General features: G+C 43.2%; 1 protein-coding gene across 1 annotated transcript; it reads right to left on the reverse strand.

The window, feature by feature from the left end:
- Nucleotides 1-3,219: 3,219 nt before the first annotated feature.
- On the reverse strand, nucleotides 3,220-15,317 carry LOC308150721 (coiled-coil domain-containing protein 63-like; the record flags this gene model as incomplete). The annotated part of the gene is made up of 14 exons (XM_080523522.1): nucleotides 3,220-3,312; nucleotides 3,712-3,799; nucleotides 4,204-4,229; nucleotides 5,188-5,351; nucleotides 5,945-6,113; nucleotides 6,524-6,606; nucleotides 7,855-7,971; nucleotides 10,047-10,234; nucleotides 10,584-10,651; nucleotides 11,394-11,507; nucleotides 11,900-12,025; nucleotides 12,681-12,816; nucleotides 13,357-13,456; nucleotides 15,314-15,317. The coding sequence occupies 14 exons, from the start codon at nucleotides 15,315-15,317 to the stop codon at nucleotides 3,220-3,222; spliced, it is 1,476 nt and encodes a 491-aa protein (XP_080379648.1).
- Between the last annotated feature and the right edge of the window lie 621 nt (nucleotides 15,318-15,938).

A 15,938-nucleotide genomic window follows, 5' to 3' on the forward strand; every position in this document is an offset into this window, starting at 1 on the left:
AAACTAGACAGCACGTATTATGTGTCATTTAACACAATTACACAATTATGTTAAATGACACATAATAAGTCCTGCTTCTGTACATTTGTGTGTATATAATATATATTTTGTATATATTGTATATATTTTGTATCTATTTGTATTATGTATTTACTTGTTTAAATCTTATAGTAATTCTTATATGTTTTAGTTATTTCGTTAAAGCACTTTGAGCTGTAACGTTTGCAGGAAAAGTGCTATACAAATAACGGTTATTATTATTATGATTATTATATACTGGAGTAAGTAAAACGTATGCATACTCTTCTGGATGTTCCCTATGTCTGCTAAGGGCTTCACTGCTTTTTCCACTGTATTTATTCACTTGAGACAATGAAGGGCCCTGTCCAGGAACAACCCCTAGCTGATACCACTGATCGATATACCTATATCTGTTTGGTTTATTAATTAATGATATAATTATTGATAATAATATAATATAATAATATATGATTAATCCCCCAAATAGTTTCCTTTGAAAATGTCAAATACAATTTCAATGATCGAGGTCCATTTGTGTTCTCAAGTAATCACGCCATTACATTAATCATGCCATAAGAATAATCTCTTATTCTTACAAGTCCAAACGATGTATATTATCCAGGAAACAACATGAGCATATCTAAGGTATGGACAGAGTGAGAAAAGCTGCCTATTTATTTAATAGGCCTACGCCATTATTATTTTTTATAGAGATGAAAGTGGCATATTCATGAACATGGGTTATTTTGTTTGTCCGAAAGATCGCATGGGTCTTTCCAAGTCCGGATGTGGACCGTGGTCTGGACTTTGAGAAGCCCTGCTGTAGGGTTCCCCTGCGTCTACTCGTCCCTGAGGCCGGAATGGCCGCTGTCCATGGCGCTGAGTCTCGTGGTAGGCCGCAGTCAAGAGAGGGTTGCCACAATATGCCAACAATTTGTCTTTCTTACCTATTCTCTCTGTGTCTTAGTAGAACATGCACTTATGTTGTACCATGCAGGGGTGAATTATGAAGTGCAGTATATTTCTGTATTTGTTTTTAATAAACTAAGGGCTGGGTAACAAAAGCTATACGGTTGTTTTATTTGCATTCCAAATGTCTCAAGTCTCCACCCCTAAAGCTTAACTGAGTGTTGGTGAAGACTAGCAGGAAAGGTTATTTGCATTGTGAGTCATGATGGAGGGAGTGTATGGTGCTGTGGGACCCTCAAGAGCTGACAGGAGCCACACACACACACACACACACACACACATTGTAATGATGGTGAGTTGGTGAGTTTAATGTATTTAATGCACTATAACGATTTGTTGGAGGGAAATACAGTATGGTGGTGACCTTTATTTTGCACCACCCAGTTCGTGGATACGTCTGTGCGTGGTGCTCCTGATGCACTGACTCCAGCCTCAGTCCACTCCTTGTGAAGCTCCTCCAAGTTCTTGAATCGGCCTTGCTTGACAATCCTCTCAAGGCTGCAGTCATCCCTGTTGCTTGTTGACAAACTGAAGCATCAAAGCAACCTGGGCTTCCATAACACCTGAGCAGGCTGATTGCCTCCATGCCATGCCGCATTGATGCAGTAATTCGTGCAAAAGGACGACCAAGTATTGAGTGCATAAATGAACATACTTTTCAGAAGGTCAACATTTCTGTATTATAAATCATTTTCTTCATTGGTCTCATGAAATATTCAAATATTTTGAGATACTGGAATTTTTCTTTAAAGCCGTAATTATCAACATTAAAACAAAAAAGGCTTGAAATATTTCACTTTATGCGTAATGAATCTAGAATACATGAAAGTTTCACTTTTTGAATTTAATTATGGGAAAGTGAAAACTTTTCTGTGATATTCCAATTTTTTGAGAATAAGCATGAGTCTATTTTGTCTACGTGTGTTAGCCTAAAACTAAGGATTGTGTGGTTCATTGAGGCAAATCTATTGATGACATTTCATATGAGTATGATAACCATAGAGTCAACACTAAAGCAAAACAATGTAGGTCAACAATTATCAATTAAACCTCTATAGTGTAGGCTACCTTTAACAGTTCAAATACATTTTATTGAAAGAAAATCCACAGCACCCAATGAATGGCAACTTCAACTAATTTAATACATTTAAACCACTTGAGTTGCAGTCTACACACACGTGTACAGCTTTGTGTACAGTAAGACAACTGATACCAAGCAGACACACACATCTAAATCTCTTCAATTAGCAAGACTACATTCATGTCTTACTGTGAGAAAGATTGGGTGGAGGGGGGGGCATCTACAGTGAGTGACAGTGGACTGGGGTGGGCATCCACAGTGACAGTGGACTGGGGTGGGCATCCACAGAGACAGTGGACTGGGGTGGGCATCTATAGTGACAGTGGACTGGGGTGGGCATCTATAGTGACAGTGGACTGGGGTGGGCATCTATAGTGACAGTGGACTGGGGTGGGCATCCACAGTGACAGTGGACTGAGGTGGGCATCCACAGTGACAGTGGACTGGGGTGGGCATCTATAGTGACAGTGGACTGAGGTGGGCATCTATAGTGACATTGGACTGGGGTGGGCATCTATAGTGGACTGGGGTGGGCATCTATAGTGACAGTGGACTGGGATGGGCATCTATAGTGACAGTGGACTGGGGTGGGCATCTATAGTGACAGTGGACTGGGGTGGGCATCTATACTGACAGTGGACTGGGGTGGGCATCTATAGTGACAGTGGACTGGGGTGGGCATCCACAGAGACAGTGGACTGGGGTGGGCATCTATAGTGACAGTGGATTGGGGTGGGCATCTATAGTGACAGTGGACTGGGGTGGGCATCTATAGTGACAGTGGACTGAGATGGGCATCTATAGTGACAGTGGACTGGGGTGGGCATCTATAGTGACAGTGGACTGGGGTGGGCATCTATAGTGAGAGTGGACTGAGGTGGGCATCTATAGTGACAGTGGACTGGGGTGGGCATCTATAGTGACAGTGGACTGGGGTGGGCATCTATAGTGACAGTGGACTGGGGTGGGCATCTACAGAGACAGTGGACTGGGGTGGGCAGCCACAGAGGTGCGCCTCCTGCTGGCCACAAACTGTTCTGCAGCAGGAAAACTCTGGACCCTTGGGGGGGCAAATAAGGAAGGACCAGAGCTCTCCCTGGTCAGGTTTTTTCATTGGCAGACCCTAGAGTCGGTCCAGAAGGTTGAGGTTAGGCCTCCCCGCCAGGGAGCGGTGGTGGCGTGACCACGCTGATCTTGGAAACCGTCGCCTCTGGCCGGACAATTCTCACCCTTCTCTGCATCTGTGTGTAAAACAGCGGTCATGACGTCATGACGTATACAGTATATAACACACAGGCTCCTCTCCGAGGATTTCTCTGAAGTAACATGTGTTTTGCTGGTCTACCACACCGCCGACTATATACCTGTGCACTCCTATGCCCTCGCCACTCAGTGGTCAACAGTAAAAATGACATCCAGCACAGACATAATGGCTGCAACAGCTAGCAAAAGGTCTTTCAGATACTCTGGTGCTGTGCCAGCTTCATAATAAAGGATAATAAACTATTCCTAAAACCCGACCCGTGGCATGCTTGTTTTGAACCCCAACTCAACACGGAGAATGACGAACATCTACCATAGGAATATATCTCGAGTTTTTTACAGTGTACCTTAACTCAGGTAAACTCAACAGGCCGTACCTTCTTCACGACCAGGGGGAGAAGCTCGTCCTTAGAGAGCGGTTTCACCCCGTTGGACAACAGGGTCTCCTCTGGGTCGTTGTCTTCCCTAAAGTGACAAGCCACATTTACATTTACAATTTGAGACATTTTAGCAGACGCTTTTATCCAAAGCGACTTACAATCAGTACATCTGTCTAAAAGTAAGTGAAAGTAAGTGAAGTAAGTGATGGATTCATTTGGAGACTATGTTGCAAACAAACAAGCAAACACACAAACAAGCAAACACACAAAAAAGCACACACACATATGCACGCACACACACACACACACACACACACACACACACACACACACACACACAATCAAATACATACCCAGGAGTAGGGGGCTCAACGGCTATATTTTGCCTTGGGAGTGGTGGACTTGGTCCTAGAAGGTGTCGAGCAACAACCTTTGGGTTGTAATAGTTCTCCAGGTCCTTGGACAGAGACAGAAACAACAACGTCATACCTTATGGCTAGGGCCCTGACATTCTCCTGAACATATATGACCTGACAAGGAACAAACTTAAAGCGAGATTCAGCAAGTAGTAGGTCGGGCAACTTCCGACTTTTTTTGCTAACCAGGGTTTTTTGCTAACCACACTGCTATCACATTGCATTGCTGTGACAAAACTACACAGAATTTGTTGATCTGGTCACATGGTCCGGAAACCCCCCTGGCCTTATTCGTGAATTTGAGGAAATTGCCCACAACCCATTGTTAGGATATATATTTTTCAAAGGTATTTTTCAAATTGTTCATTCGTCTAGCACCAGCTGCTTAGCTATGATGTTACATATCTTATCAGTTTTCCTGTTTTAATATGCACATTAACAGTATTGTACCCTACGAACACATATGACCAATTGTAATAGCAAGGGAATGAGGGAGTTACTGTCTGCCTGGGAAGGCGTCTGAGGGCCTTGAAGCCAGGTGTAGCAGGATACTCCTTTTTCAGTTCTCACGTCAAACACAACACTCAATTCATAGTTTTAGAACATTCTAATAGGCCATTCAGCTCTTACATCATAGTGGCCAAAAGGGGAAGGACTCTGTGTTTTCTAAAAGTATATAATGTATTGTAAACTGAAGAAGAAACACCTTGTGTGGGTGCGAGGGTACTGCAAGTGGGCTGCCAAATCATGGGAAAACATTCTTTTTATTGAATGTTTCATGGTACTGTATTTTTTCTTTAAAACCTTCAAAAATGCATCATCAGTGTGATACCGATAGATAGGAACTTATGGAGAATAATGATGAGACACCCCAAGAAATTGTAAAATGCCTGTGTGGGCCGCAAATACTTTTCAGATTTTTAAGTGGGCCTTGATTCCAAAAAGGTTGGGAACCTCTGCTCTAGAGCATAGCATGCACTGGCTTCTTAAGACACAGTACAGCGCGGTAAGCATGATGGTGTACAAGCGGCTGTTGAGACATCGACGGGCCGGTTACCTTGGAACTGAGGAAGGACTGGAGGGTCAGCAGCTCATTGGTCCTTCTCTCCACCAAACCCAGGTAGGTCATGATGGTGCTGTCTTTGACCCCGGTGGAAGAGCCTAGTTTGTCGTCGATCGCCGAGCAGTCACAATCGATGTTGTGGAACACACTGTCTATCCCTGAAGACACACAATCACACACAGGACTTAGGACTTTGTTTAAATGTTCAATCCTATTTGGATTTCAATCGATAGCGGACATGGATAAAGACGCCGTGCCCCAGTCTGACGTCATCGAAGGCTACGACACCAGCCACATTCCTTCTGCACACGTTAACCACACGTTAACCACACGTTAACCACAGCGCATCGGTGGCTGATTTGAACAGTAGCGTACTGTATGTGCAGCGTAGGTTGCTGTACATACACGTCACACGTTTTTCGAAATAATAATAATAATAATAATAATAATAATAATAATAGATTTTTATTTAGAAGCGCCTTTATCAAACTCAAGGACACTGTACAGACAAAGGAGAAGCAGAACAATAACCAAAAAACGAAAAGCTGTAGAATCTACGTATGTACTTGCCCGACCAGGCTTTTTTTTTTTTACTTGCCCCGGGCAATCGGGCAACCGTTAATGTCGAACCCTGCCATGTCGTGTTTTCTACCAAAATAATTCAAAGAAATTTGAAACATAAACTCAAGATGGCAAGACTTTTGGGTTTAGGCTAAAGCAGGTAACGATAGCACTAGCCTCTATGCTGTACCTGTCTTCAGCTGGTCCAGGATCTTGTCCACAGAGACGGTGGCCTGCTGGCAAGACGCCACCTGCTGCTCCAGGGCCTGTTGTTGTTGGCTAACGGCCATCAGCACGGCCTGGTGCCCCTCCTGCTGTCTCCGCTCTTCTGTAGCGAAAGCCCCCATCTCCAGACGAATCTGACGCATACACACACACACGTGCGCACGCACACACACGTCACGCGCACGCAGATACACACACGCGCGCGCGGGCATGCACACGCACACACACACACACACACACACACACACACACACACGCGCAGGCATGCACACACACACACACACACACACACACACACACACACAGACACGTGCGTACACACACGCGCACGCAGACACACACACACACACACACACACACACACACACAAATTCACACAAACACACGCACACAAAATTCACACAGGTAGACGGACAAACTGTACATGCACATAATACAGGCAGGCACATACACACACAAGCACACACACAAGTAGTGTGTACACACACACACACACACACTAGCAAATGCACACAGGTAGAGGTTAAACACACAGCAACACTACCTGGTTGATGAGCTCTCTTAGGGTCTCTGCTTCATTGTTCTGCTCATTCACAAAGTTAAACAAAGCAAAGTTCTTGTCTTCCACTGTAGGACAGAGAATAGGAGTTAACACCACACACACAACAGACAGATATCTTGTGATACCTTCTTCGCACAAACACAACCCTTGCTTGAATATATCAAGTGACCACAATGTCTTTCCACAATGTCTTTCTAGTTAACATACAAAAGCTGAATGATGCTGACAGAAATCAATACTTGACCCAGTTTTCCCTGCCTGATGCATGAAGATTACACCTGGTGTACTGTTCTGATTCAGCTGTTAGAACACTGCCCAACCGTGTGTGCTGCGGTAAATGATTGGCTATTTTCGTTTGGAGTTCACTAGTGACTGGTTAGGAGTGTGGCAACCTTGGCCTTCCAGAACAAGGTGAGATAGAAAGACTGAGAACTGAGGTGATCGCTGATCAAACCACGTCTTTTTGGTTGGGTGGCAACAACAAGCCTTGCTCACACTCATCCAAGCCCTTGCAGATCAGTGATAACCTCCAGTACAAGAAGAGGGGTACAAGAAGTACCTAGATGCCAAGAAGTTCTCCAACGGGGGGGGGGGGGGGGCTATGGGGCTGTTAAGTCTGACGTCAAACGTGACGTTTAGCAATTTCCGGGTCCAAACCAAAAATGTGTGTGTACTAATGCGGTAGAATGACAGTTCAATAATTTTTTAGACTCGGATCTATTCATACAACAAGGGACAGAGCACTTTCCCGTTTTTCCCATATTGTCAGCGTCTTTGAGCCTCAGAAAAGCACTATATAAATATAATTAATTCTTATTATTACTGAGGCATTTCGAAGAGAGCGCCTCAGCCAACTTTGGACCCGGAAACACGTCACGATTTAACAGACCCATACCTACGCTGCAGGGGGAGGCTGGTGGAGGCAGAAATCGGAGGATGGGCTCATGGTAATGCATGGAATGGAATGAGGAATGAGTCATCTACTACCCCCGCTGTACTGTTTCCTCAGTATCAAAATAAATAAATAAATAAATTCTTAGTTCTAGCACGACGACTGGCAATGGCTCCAGGCCTGAGCATAGCACTTTTTCCTGCTATGACTGGCGGATAAGATGATTCACTTACTTAGTCAAATGTATTTGTCGTAAGTCGCTTTGGATCAAGGCATCTGCTATTTATGCCCAAAAACGTAATGTAAATGAAATGGTATCAAACACACGTGATGTTGGTCTCGACCTTTACCGGCCTCCACACTGCTATGCTGCTAGCCCCCCCCTTGCTCATATCACCCACCAGCAGGTTAACTGACTCACGCTGAATGAAGGCCCACATGAGCTTGTCCAGGTCCCGCTCCCCGGTCACACAGTGGATGATGTTGAAGGCCTCTTCGAAGGCGTCAAGCCCCCACTGCCGCCTCTGCTTATCCTCCACTGGAGGGCCGCAGGGGGTTAAAGAGATGCGGCTTTACTCAAACATACACACCACCCACTTCAGGCTTCAGCCTACAATAAATACCACTGATATGAGTTCGGTCAGGGAAATGAGGCAGAATCAAATTTACTTTTTGGTTGTTGTTGTCGTTGTTATCATTCTAGACAGTGCCCATCCATCCCCGTTCATTAAGAATTGAAGCATATAAGCAGGAGCTGGATCACACATGTTCTCGACATCTCGACATGATTCAACGACTTTTATACAACAGTTAGTTCCGACCAAGTAATTTGATTGGACAAGAAGCATTCCATGAGTGCCGATATACAGTATAACAGCACTGGGACTTTTAACTATATGTATCACTCCGCCGCACAGGTGTTCTATTAAATGTTAATTAGACTACATTAATGGTCGTTATCTATCAGATTATCTATCAGTGCGTTGGTTTCAAATAAAGATGGATATATTTCCAAATAATATAATCTTCGTTACTCGGCCTGCGGCCTTGTACCTACGACCGAATCACAGCCGTGCTGATATTCAGTATAACAGCACTCCCTCTCGTGTGATATTGCTTAATTGAAGTCGGACAAAAAATATCGGACCCGCTTTGACTTTGGGGTTGAAGTGTCCCCTTTAAAGGTCTCCCCTGCTCTGTTATCCTGTCTATCTGTTACCCTGTCTATCTGTTACCCTGTCTATCTGTGTTACCCTGTCTATCTGTTACCCTGTCTATCTGTTACCCTGTCTATCTGTGTTACCCTGTCTATCTGTGTTACCCTGTCTATCTGTTATCCTGTCTATCTGTTACCCTGTCTATCTGTTACCCTGTCTATCTGTGTTACCCTGTCTATCTGTTACCCTGTCTATCTGTGTTACCCTGTCTATCTGTTACCCTGTCTATCTGTGTTACCCTGTCTATCTGTTACCCTGTCTATCTGTTACCCTGTCTATCTGTTACCCTGTCTATCTGTTACCCTGTCTATCTGTTACCCGGTCTATCTGTGTTACCCTGTCTATCTGTTACCCTGTCTATCTGTTACCCTGTCTATCTGTTACCCTGTCTCTCTGTTACCCTGTCTCTCTGTTACCCTGTCTATCTGTGTTACCCTGTCTATCTGTGTTACCCTGTCTATCTGTTACCCTGTCTATCTGTTACCCTGTCTATCTGTTACCCTGTCTCTCTGTTACCCTGTCTATCTGTGTTACCCTGTCTATCTGTTACCCTGTCTATCTGTGTTACCCTGTCTATCTGTGTTACCCTGTCTATCTGTGTTACCCTGTCTCTCTGTTACCCTGTCTATCTGTGTTACCCTGTCTCTCTGTTACCCTGTCTATCTGTGTTACCCTGTCTATCTGTGTTACCCTGTCTATCTGTTACCCTGTCTATCTGTGTTACCCTGTCTATCTGTTATCCTGTCTATCTGTTACCCTGTCTATCTGTTACCCTGTCTATCTGTGTTACCCTGTCTATCTGTTACCCTGTCTATCTGTGTTACCCTGTCTATCTGTTACCCTGTCTATCTGTTACCCTGTCTATCTGTTACCCTGTCTATCTGTTACCCTGTCTATCTGTTACCCTGTCTATCTGTGTTACCCTGTCTATCTGTTACCCTGTCTATCTGTTACCCTGTCTATCTGTTACCCTGTCTATCTGTTACCCTGTCTATCTGTTACCCTGTCTATCTGTGTTACCCTGTCTATCTGTGTTACCCTGTCTATCTGTTACCCGGTCTATCTGTGTTACCCTGTCTATCTGTTACCCTGTCTATCTGTTACCCTGTCTATCTGTTACCCTGTCTATCTGTGTTACCCTGTCTATCTGTTACCCTGTCTATCTGTGTTACCCTGTCTATCTGTGTTACCCTGTCTATCTGTTACCCTGTCTATCTGTGTTACCCTGTCTATCTGTGTTACCCTGTCTATCTGTTACCCAGTCTATCTGTTACCCTGTCTATCTGTTACCCTGTCTATCTGTTACCCTGTCTATATGTCTATCTGTTACCCTGTCTATCTGTGTTACCCTGTCTATCTGTTACTCTGTCTATCTGTTACCCTGTCTATCTGTTACCCTGTCTGCGGCTCAGGTCCTGGCTCTCCTCTTGGCCGCTGTGTTCGTTAGCCTTGATCCTCAGGAAGTCTTTGAGGCAGCGGTCCCGGGTGACGAGCCGCTCCCGTTCGCTGATCTCCGTGCCGTACTGATCCAGGTCCTTCACTGTCTTCTCCTTCAGCATCGTCCTCTTGAACTGAGCCTCCACTCTGGAGGACGTAACATGCTGTGTCACCCCATCATCATCATTCATCATCATCATCATCATCATCATCATCATTCTTCTCACCAGATGACATTCTAATTTCATTCAGAGGATAATAACGTTCTTAGGTACAAGAACCAAAACAGTACAACAGGATAGAAACAGATTGTTGGCGCTGGACATTTTCATTATACCACGACAACGATACAAAACACAGCGAACTTCATCGACAAACTGCAATGTGATGCATCACTGCACTACAAAGTACTGCGCAATGTCATAACAGTGATATCTAAAGACATTCAAGACCTTCTCTCCCAACGGGATCCGAACAAAAGCTGCCTCATCATCACCTGGCCTCAAAGGCAGCTGTCGACTGAGCTATCATGTTGTGGATGTCCTTGCGAATCTCTTGTAACTCCTGAAAGATGAAACAAGACTTTCTTCAGTATGTGAGTACACCTACAGGTCTATAGTGGCTTCCTTCTCCTCATATCCCTCCCTAATTGCTACTGGTAGGAAATAACTGAATTCCGTGGGGCCGCCACGAATGAATTTTCTCCGCCACTAATTGATTCAGTTATTATGACCGGAGAACAGAAAAAAAGCAGATTGAAGCTAGATTTAGGCCGCTTCCAGACCTACATTTCGTTACGATTTAGGGTGTAGTAAGTTACAATATGTTACAATGTTGCAATTAACCTCGTCGTTTGTGTTCGCACTACAATCGAGACTGAATCGCTCTCAACAGGCGCTGTATATTATTATCTTACTGAATTAAGAAATGGTTCCCAGAACCAACTGCTAGTTCACAAAAATCACAAAAGAAACGTACACACAAAGACCACTAGTTGGCGTTTAAATTAGCCTGCCTACTACACAGATAAACTGCAAAATAGCTTTATACTAGGTTATCCTGATGTGAGTTTGCAAATGTAAGGATACTGGGTGGTAGAACGCGCATATCTAGGAAAAGTCATAAAAGGAGGGACCTGAAATGTTATTGAATGCAAAGATATACTCACTCACATGGTCAAATGACCCCACCCATGGCTGTTCTAGTGTTAAACTGATGAAATACACCCTAATCTCCACAAGTGGACAGAGGGTGGGGGAAAAGGGCCAGGTAGGGATAGGGGGAAAAGCAATAGTACATATATTACCCTCTCCATCCTGGAGTAAATGTGCAGGAATTGCTTCCTCTCCACGTGCAGGATCACCAGCTCCTCCCTCATCTGTCCGTTCTTGGCCAACAGCTTATTGAAGCGAACGCGACCCTGGTGTGCAGAAATAGAGATCGGAGGATTTTTAAATTTGAGGTGTTTCTCAGCCCTTCTTATCGTTTACCACATGGTTGTTTATCTCACAATATAACGTTTGGAACGTAGGTTTGGACCCTATTAGTCTGACATCTGTGAGATGATAGTCTGTGGATAGTTACTGACGGCTCAGAGTGCACACACACACACACACACACACACACACCTGGTTTATCTGGTCTAAATGAGGGAGCTGGTTTGAAGGTAGGAACTAAAAGCAGATGCTGCAGAACCTGAGGGCCAGAGTTCCCCGTTCCTGGTGTATTACATATTGGTCTTCTAGCTAAGTCTCTTCGTATAATATAGCATCTTTGGTTGAGTGGGCTCAGAATGATCTGTGTGCTGCTTACCCTGTCCAGTTTGTTCTCCAGGATGTGGCTGGCCTTCTGAGTCTGGTGGAACTTGGATTTGTGACTGAGGCATGTGGTACTTCCTCCTCTCCTCTGGCCCGACAACTTCCTCTCCCAGTTTAAAATCTACCATGAGAACGAATCAGGTCATGGGTTAACACTAAAACAGCCGTGCCTTTTTTGACTACTATGAGAGCTGCCTCGGGGGTCAAATGACCATAGACTTTACAATGTAAAGCTGCCATTTACACACAATGACCACTAGTTGGCCGTCTTGTAAATCAGCCTGCCTCCTACACAGAAAAACTGCAAAATAGCTTTATACTAGCTTATCCTGATGTGATTTTGAAAATGTAAGGATACTGGGGTGGTAGAACGAATCTAGGAAAAGTCATGAAAGGAGGGTCCGGAAATTTGATCGAGTGCAAAGATATAAAAACATTTTTACGCACAGGGTCAAACGACCCCACCCATGGCTGTTCTACTGTTAAAGGAGTCTACCATGAGAATGAATCAGGTCATGGGTTAAATGAATCCAGAGAGAGGATGTCACATCTATCCTCACTTCCTGAAGAATGATCACTTGGTATATTTACAATGAATATACTAAAAGAAGAGGATAGGTCTGGTCTACAGATGGGGTGTAGATCAGTGATGAATGGGGACAAATCAGATTAGTGAAGTTTGCAATAATATTTTTTTCAAAAAGTCGCAAAATCCAAACTACCTCCTGTTTCAAGTAAATAATTTTCCTTTGTTCTGAGTTCAGCTGTTCCTCCACCTTGTCACGGTAGACCAGCATACAGCTCAGATTGTGTGTGGCGTCTGTGTCATTCCAGCCCCGGAATGGACTCTCTGATACGCGCAGGCTACGTAGAAGCTCCTCACATTCGCTCCGGAGCCTTTGGATCTCCCGCCTGATTGAGTGACAGATGCACGCATGTACATTTGACAGACTAAGAGGAGGACATGTACTTATGTACTTATGTACATGTACTTCAACACTGCCAGTTTACATTAGAGATGCAACCTCAGCAAATATGTTCAAGTCAAGACTAAAAACCCATCTTTTTAATATTGCCTTTAAATGACTAAATAATTAAATTATGATTATATAATGATTAAAGCACTTTGAGCTGCAACATTTGCAGGAAAAGCGCTATACAAATAAAGTTATTATTATTATTATTATTATTATTATGTCATATTGTGCTTGGTTCTCTCAATATAAAGGCCGATTTGACCTAATTAATACTGTATAATGATGTAGATAAAGAGGAGACATTTTAATTACAAATAATCAATTAATTGACTACATGTTTCAACTCATCGTTAATCAGGCCTCAAATAAATAGCTAATAAACGATGCATAGTTATATGAAAGCCAAGATAACTTGACTGTCATGAATGTCCATCAAGTTGATTACAGAGAAGTGCCATTCTAGTAAGATGCTCACAGCTGTCTGCGGATGAGGTCTTGAGATGCTGTGCCATATGCCTGCCTGTCTCCCTCCATGACACGTAGCTGCCTCTGTAGTTTGTTAAGCTCTGTCTCAGCTGCAACACAGTGACAACCTATGTATTACATGTCTCGCTGCATGAAGCTCTTTTCTGATCAAGTGATATAGGGACCTACATGATAAGCTGTCAATTGAAATTATCACATAGGCTACAGACCTAAAGGAAATACTTGCCAGAATAGCTATACAGGGATTATGAATGTTAGACATGGTTGACTGTGAGATGGGTGGCATACCAAGGAGATCAATATCTATCTCGCTGCTGTCTGACATACTACTGGCTGGTCTTCTACGATGCATTGTGAATACTTGTGATGCTGTGAAGGAAAGAGACATTCAGTGGTTGAGAATAGATCAACATTAGGCTGCCTGGATTGGCATTATTAGCCAAAATCTCAAATATTATTAAGACGGTCAACATTAGGTCCTAACTCACAGACAGTAGCTTCTTCTTCTATTAGCTAGCTAAAGACTGCGTTCGTAAATTCGCTCTGACAGCGCCGGAGCGCACACTGGGTTCAATGTCATAGAGCGACCGAGTCATTTGATTGGACGAGAGGCATTCCATGAGTGCTGATCAGATTTACACAGCGAATTTACGAACGCAACCAAATGCTAATCGCCAACTGCTAGCAGTCATCATCAAACAACATTGCTGCTATTGCTAGCTAGTGCAAGCTAGCGAACTTAAAATGGCTATTATCAAAATACAGGTCACATTGATTAAAAAAAAGTAGGTTACCTGAAGAAAAATGACGGTAAAATATGCTAGAACTATTTAGCTGACGACTGGCTGGTTCACCTCTCCCGAGTTCGACCGTTTGCTGATGGAATGACTTGTTTAGTTTTAAACACGTGCAGTAGAATGTTGCAATGTTGTCCACTTTGAGGGGCATACATAATGTATTATACTGCGCTAACATTGTTACATTTAAATAACTATACATTGTTGAATTGACCCCTGCAAACGTGATGCAAAGAACAAAACAGAAACCTATATTGAGATCCAATTGCACTTACTTGACCACCAGGTGTCAGTCACAGTTGCCCAACTGATTTGGAGCTTGCAACCTCATTGTATGTAGTTTATGGATCAATGAAAATGTATACTATATCCATCTCGTCTTATCTCTTCATATAGGTATATGAAACTGTTATTAGACGTGCTTTTCCTAAGGATCACATCTTATATTGCAACATGCTCCTGGCTGGGCTCCCCGCCTCCGCCATCAGACCTCTGCAGCTCATCCAGAATGCTGCTGCCCGTCTGGTGTTCAACCTCCCCAAATTCTCCCATGTCACCCCTCTCCTTCGCACCCTTCACTGGCACTGGCCTTCCTGAGACCTCTTCATCCCCTCTACGCCCCTGTACAGTTTTTCTAGTTTTTCTAAATACTCTACCCCTGGCCCGAGCATAGATGACTTTTTCTTGCTATGACTGATGGACAGATGATTCACCTACTTAGACAAATGTGTTTGTTGTCTGCTAAATGCCAAAAATGTAAATGTAAAAATGTAAACATTTTCTGATCTCTTACGCAGGCATTTAAGGCTAAACATTAAAATCACTGCACCAGCTTCAGGGTTGACTTCAAAGTGCTCCTTATTCCTTTGAAAGTGTTCATGGGTTGGCTCCACACTGTGGCTGATCTCTTTCAGAGCCTTGTCACATTGGAATGGCCTGCCATCCCATGTCAGGGAGTCAGATACAGTGTCAATTTTGTAATCATGCAAAACACTTTTTTGACCTGTTAATTATATATAACTTATATTTTATTTTATCTCACTCTCTCCTGAATCTATTTTGTAAACTCTTCTAGGCTACAGTAGTATACTGGTCACTTTATTCATTTTATATGCCACATATCATTTACCATATACCTACCATACCTACCCATTGTTATTAGTAGCCTGTGTGTGTTTGTATCTCAATGTACTGTCAATATTTATAATACACTTATTATATACTTTTACAGTCGTTGGTGTATACTGAGAAAAGATATGGGGACAGAATGCAACCTTGGGGGACACCTGTACTGCAGTGTTTAGTCACTGACAGTGTTCCATTGACTTTCACTTGCTGTTCTCTTTCTAACATGAAGGAATGGATCCATTTGATTAAAGTACTATTGACACCCATGTCTTTGAGCTTTCCTAAGAGCACGTGGGGTTGTACCGTATTAAAGGCGGAACTAAAATCAACAAACATAGGCCTTTTTGTTCTCAAGGTGCTTGGATACAGAATGTGTGATATAGAGAATAGCATCCTCTGTGCTACGGTTCTGTTTATAGGCAAATTGAAAAACATCTAGCAGTGGATCAATGTGTTTTCTAAGCAGAGACAGTACATATCGTTCAAAACATTGGCAATAGCCTACAGTAAGAGGAGTATAGTAAGATTTGTATATATTGTATGTGTTATTATCAATATTCTAAAGGCTTGCTTAGATTTGTTTTAGATTAGTTTTTACTGATTAGATTTCTATTCTGGAAAAGTCTGGGAAAATGCCTATTTTAAA

Source organism: Nansenia antarctica, assembly GCF_963989245.1.
Source record: "Nansenia antarctica genome assembly, chromosome: 2".
In the NCBI taxonomy this organism is placed as follows: domain Eukaryota; kingdom Metazoa; phylum Chordata; class Actinopteri; order Argentiniformes; family Microstomatidae; genus Nansenia; species Nansenia antarctica.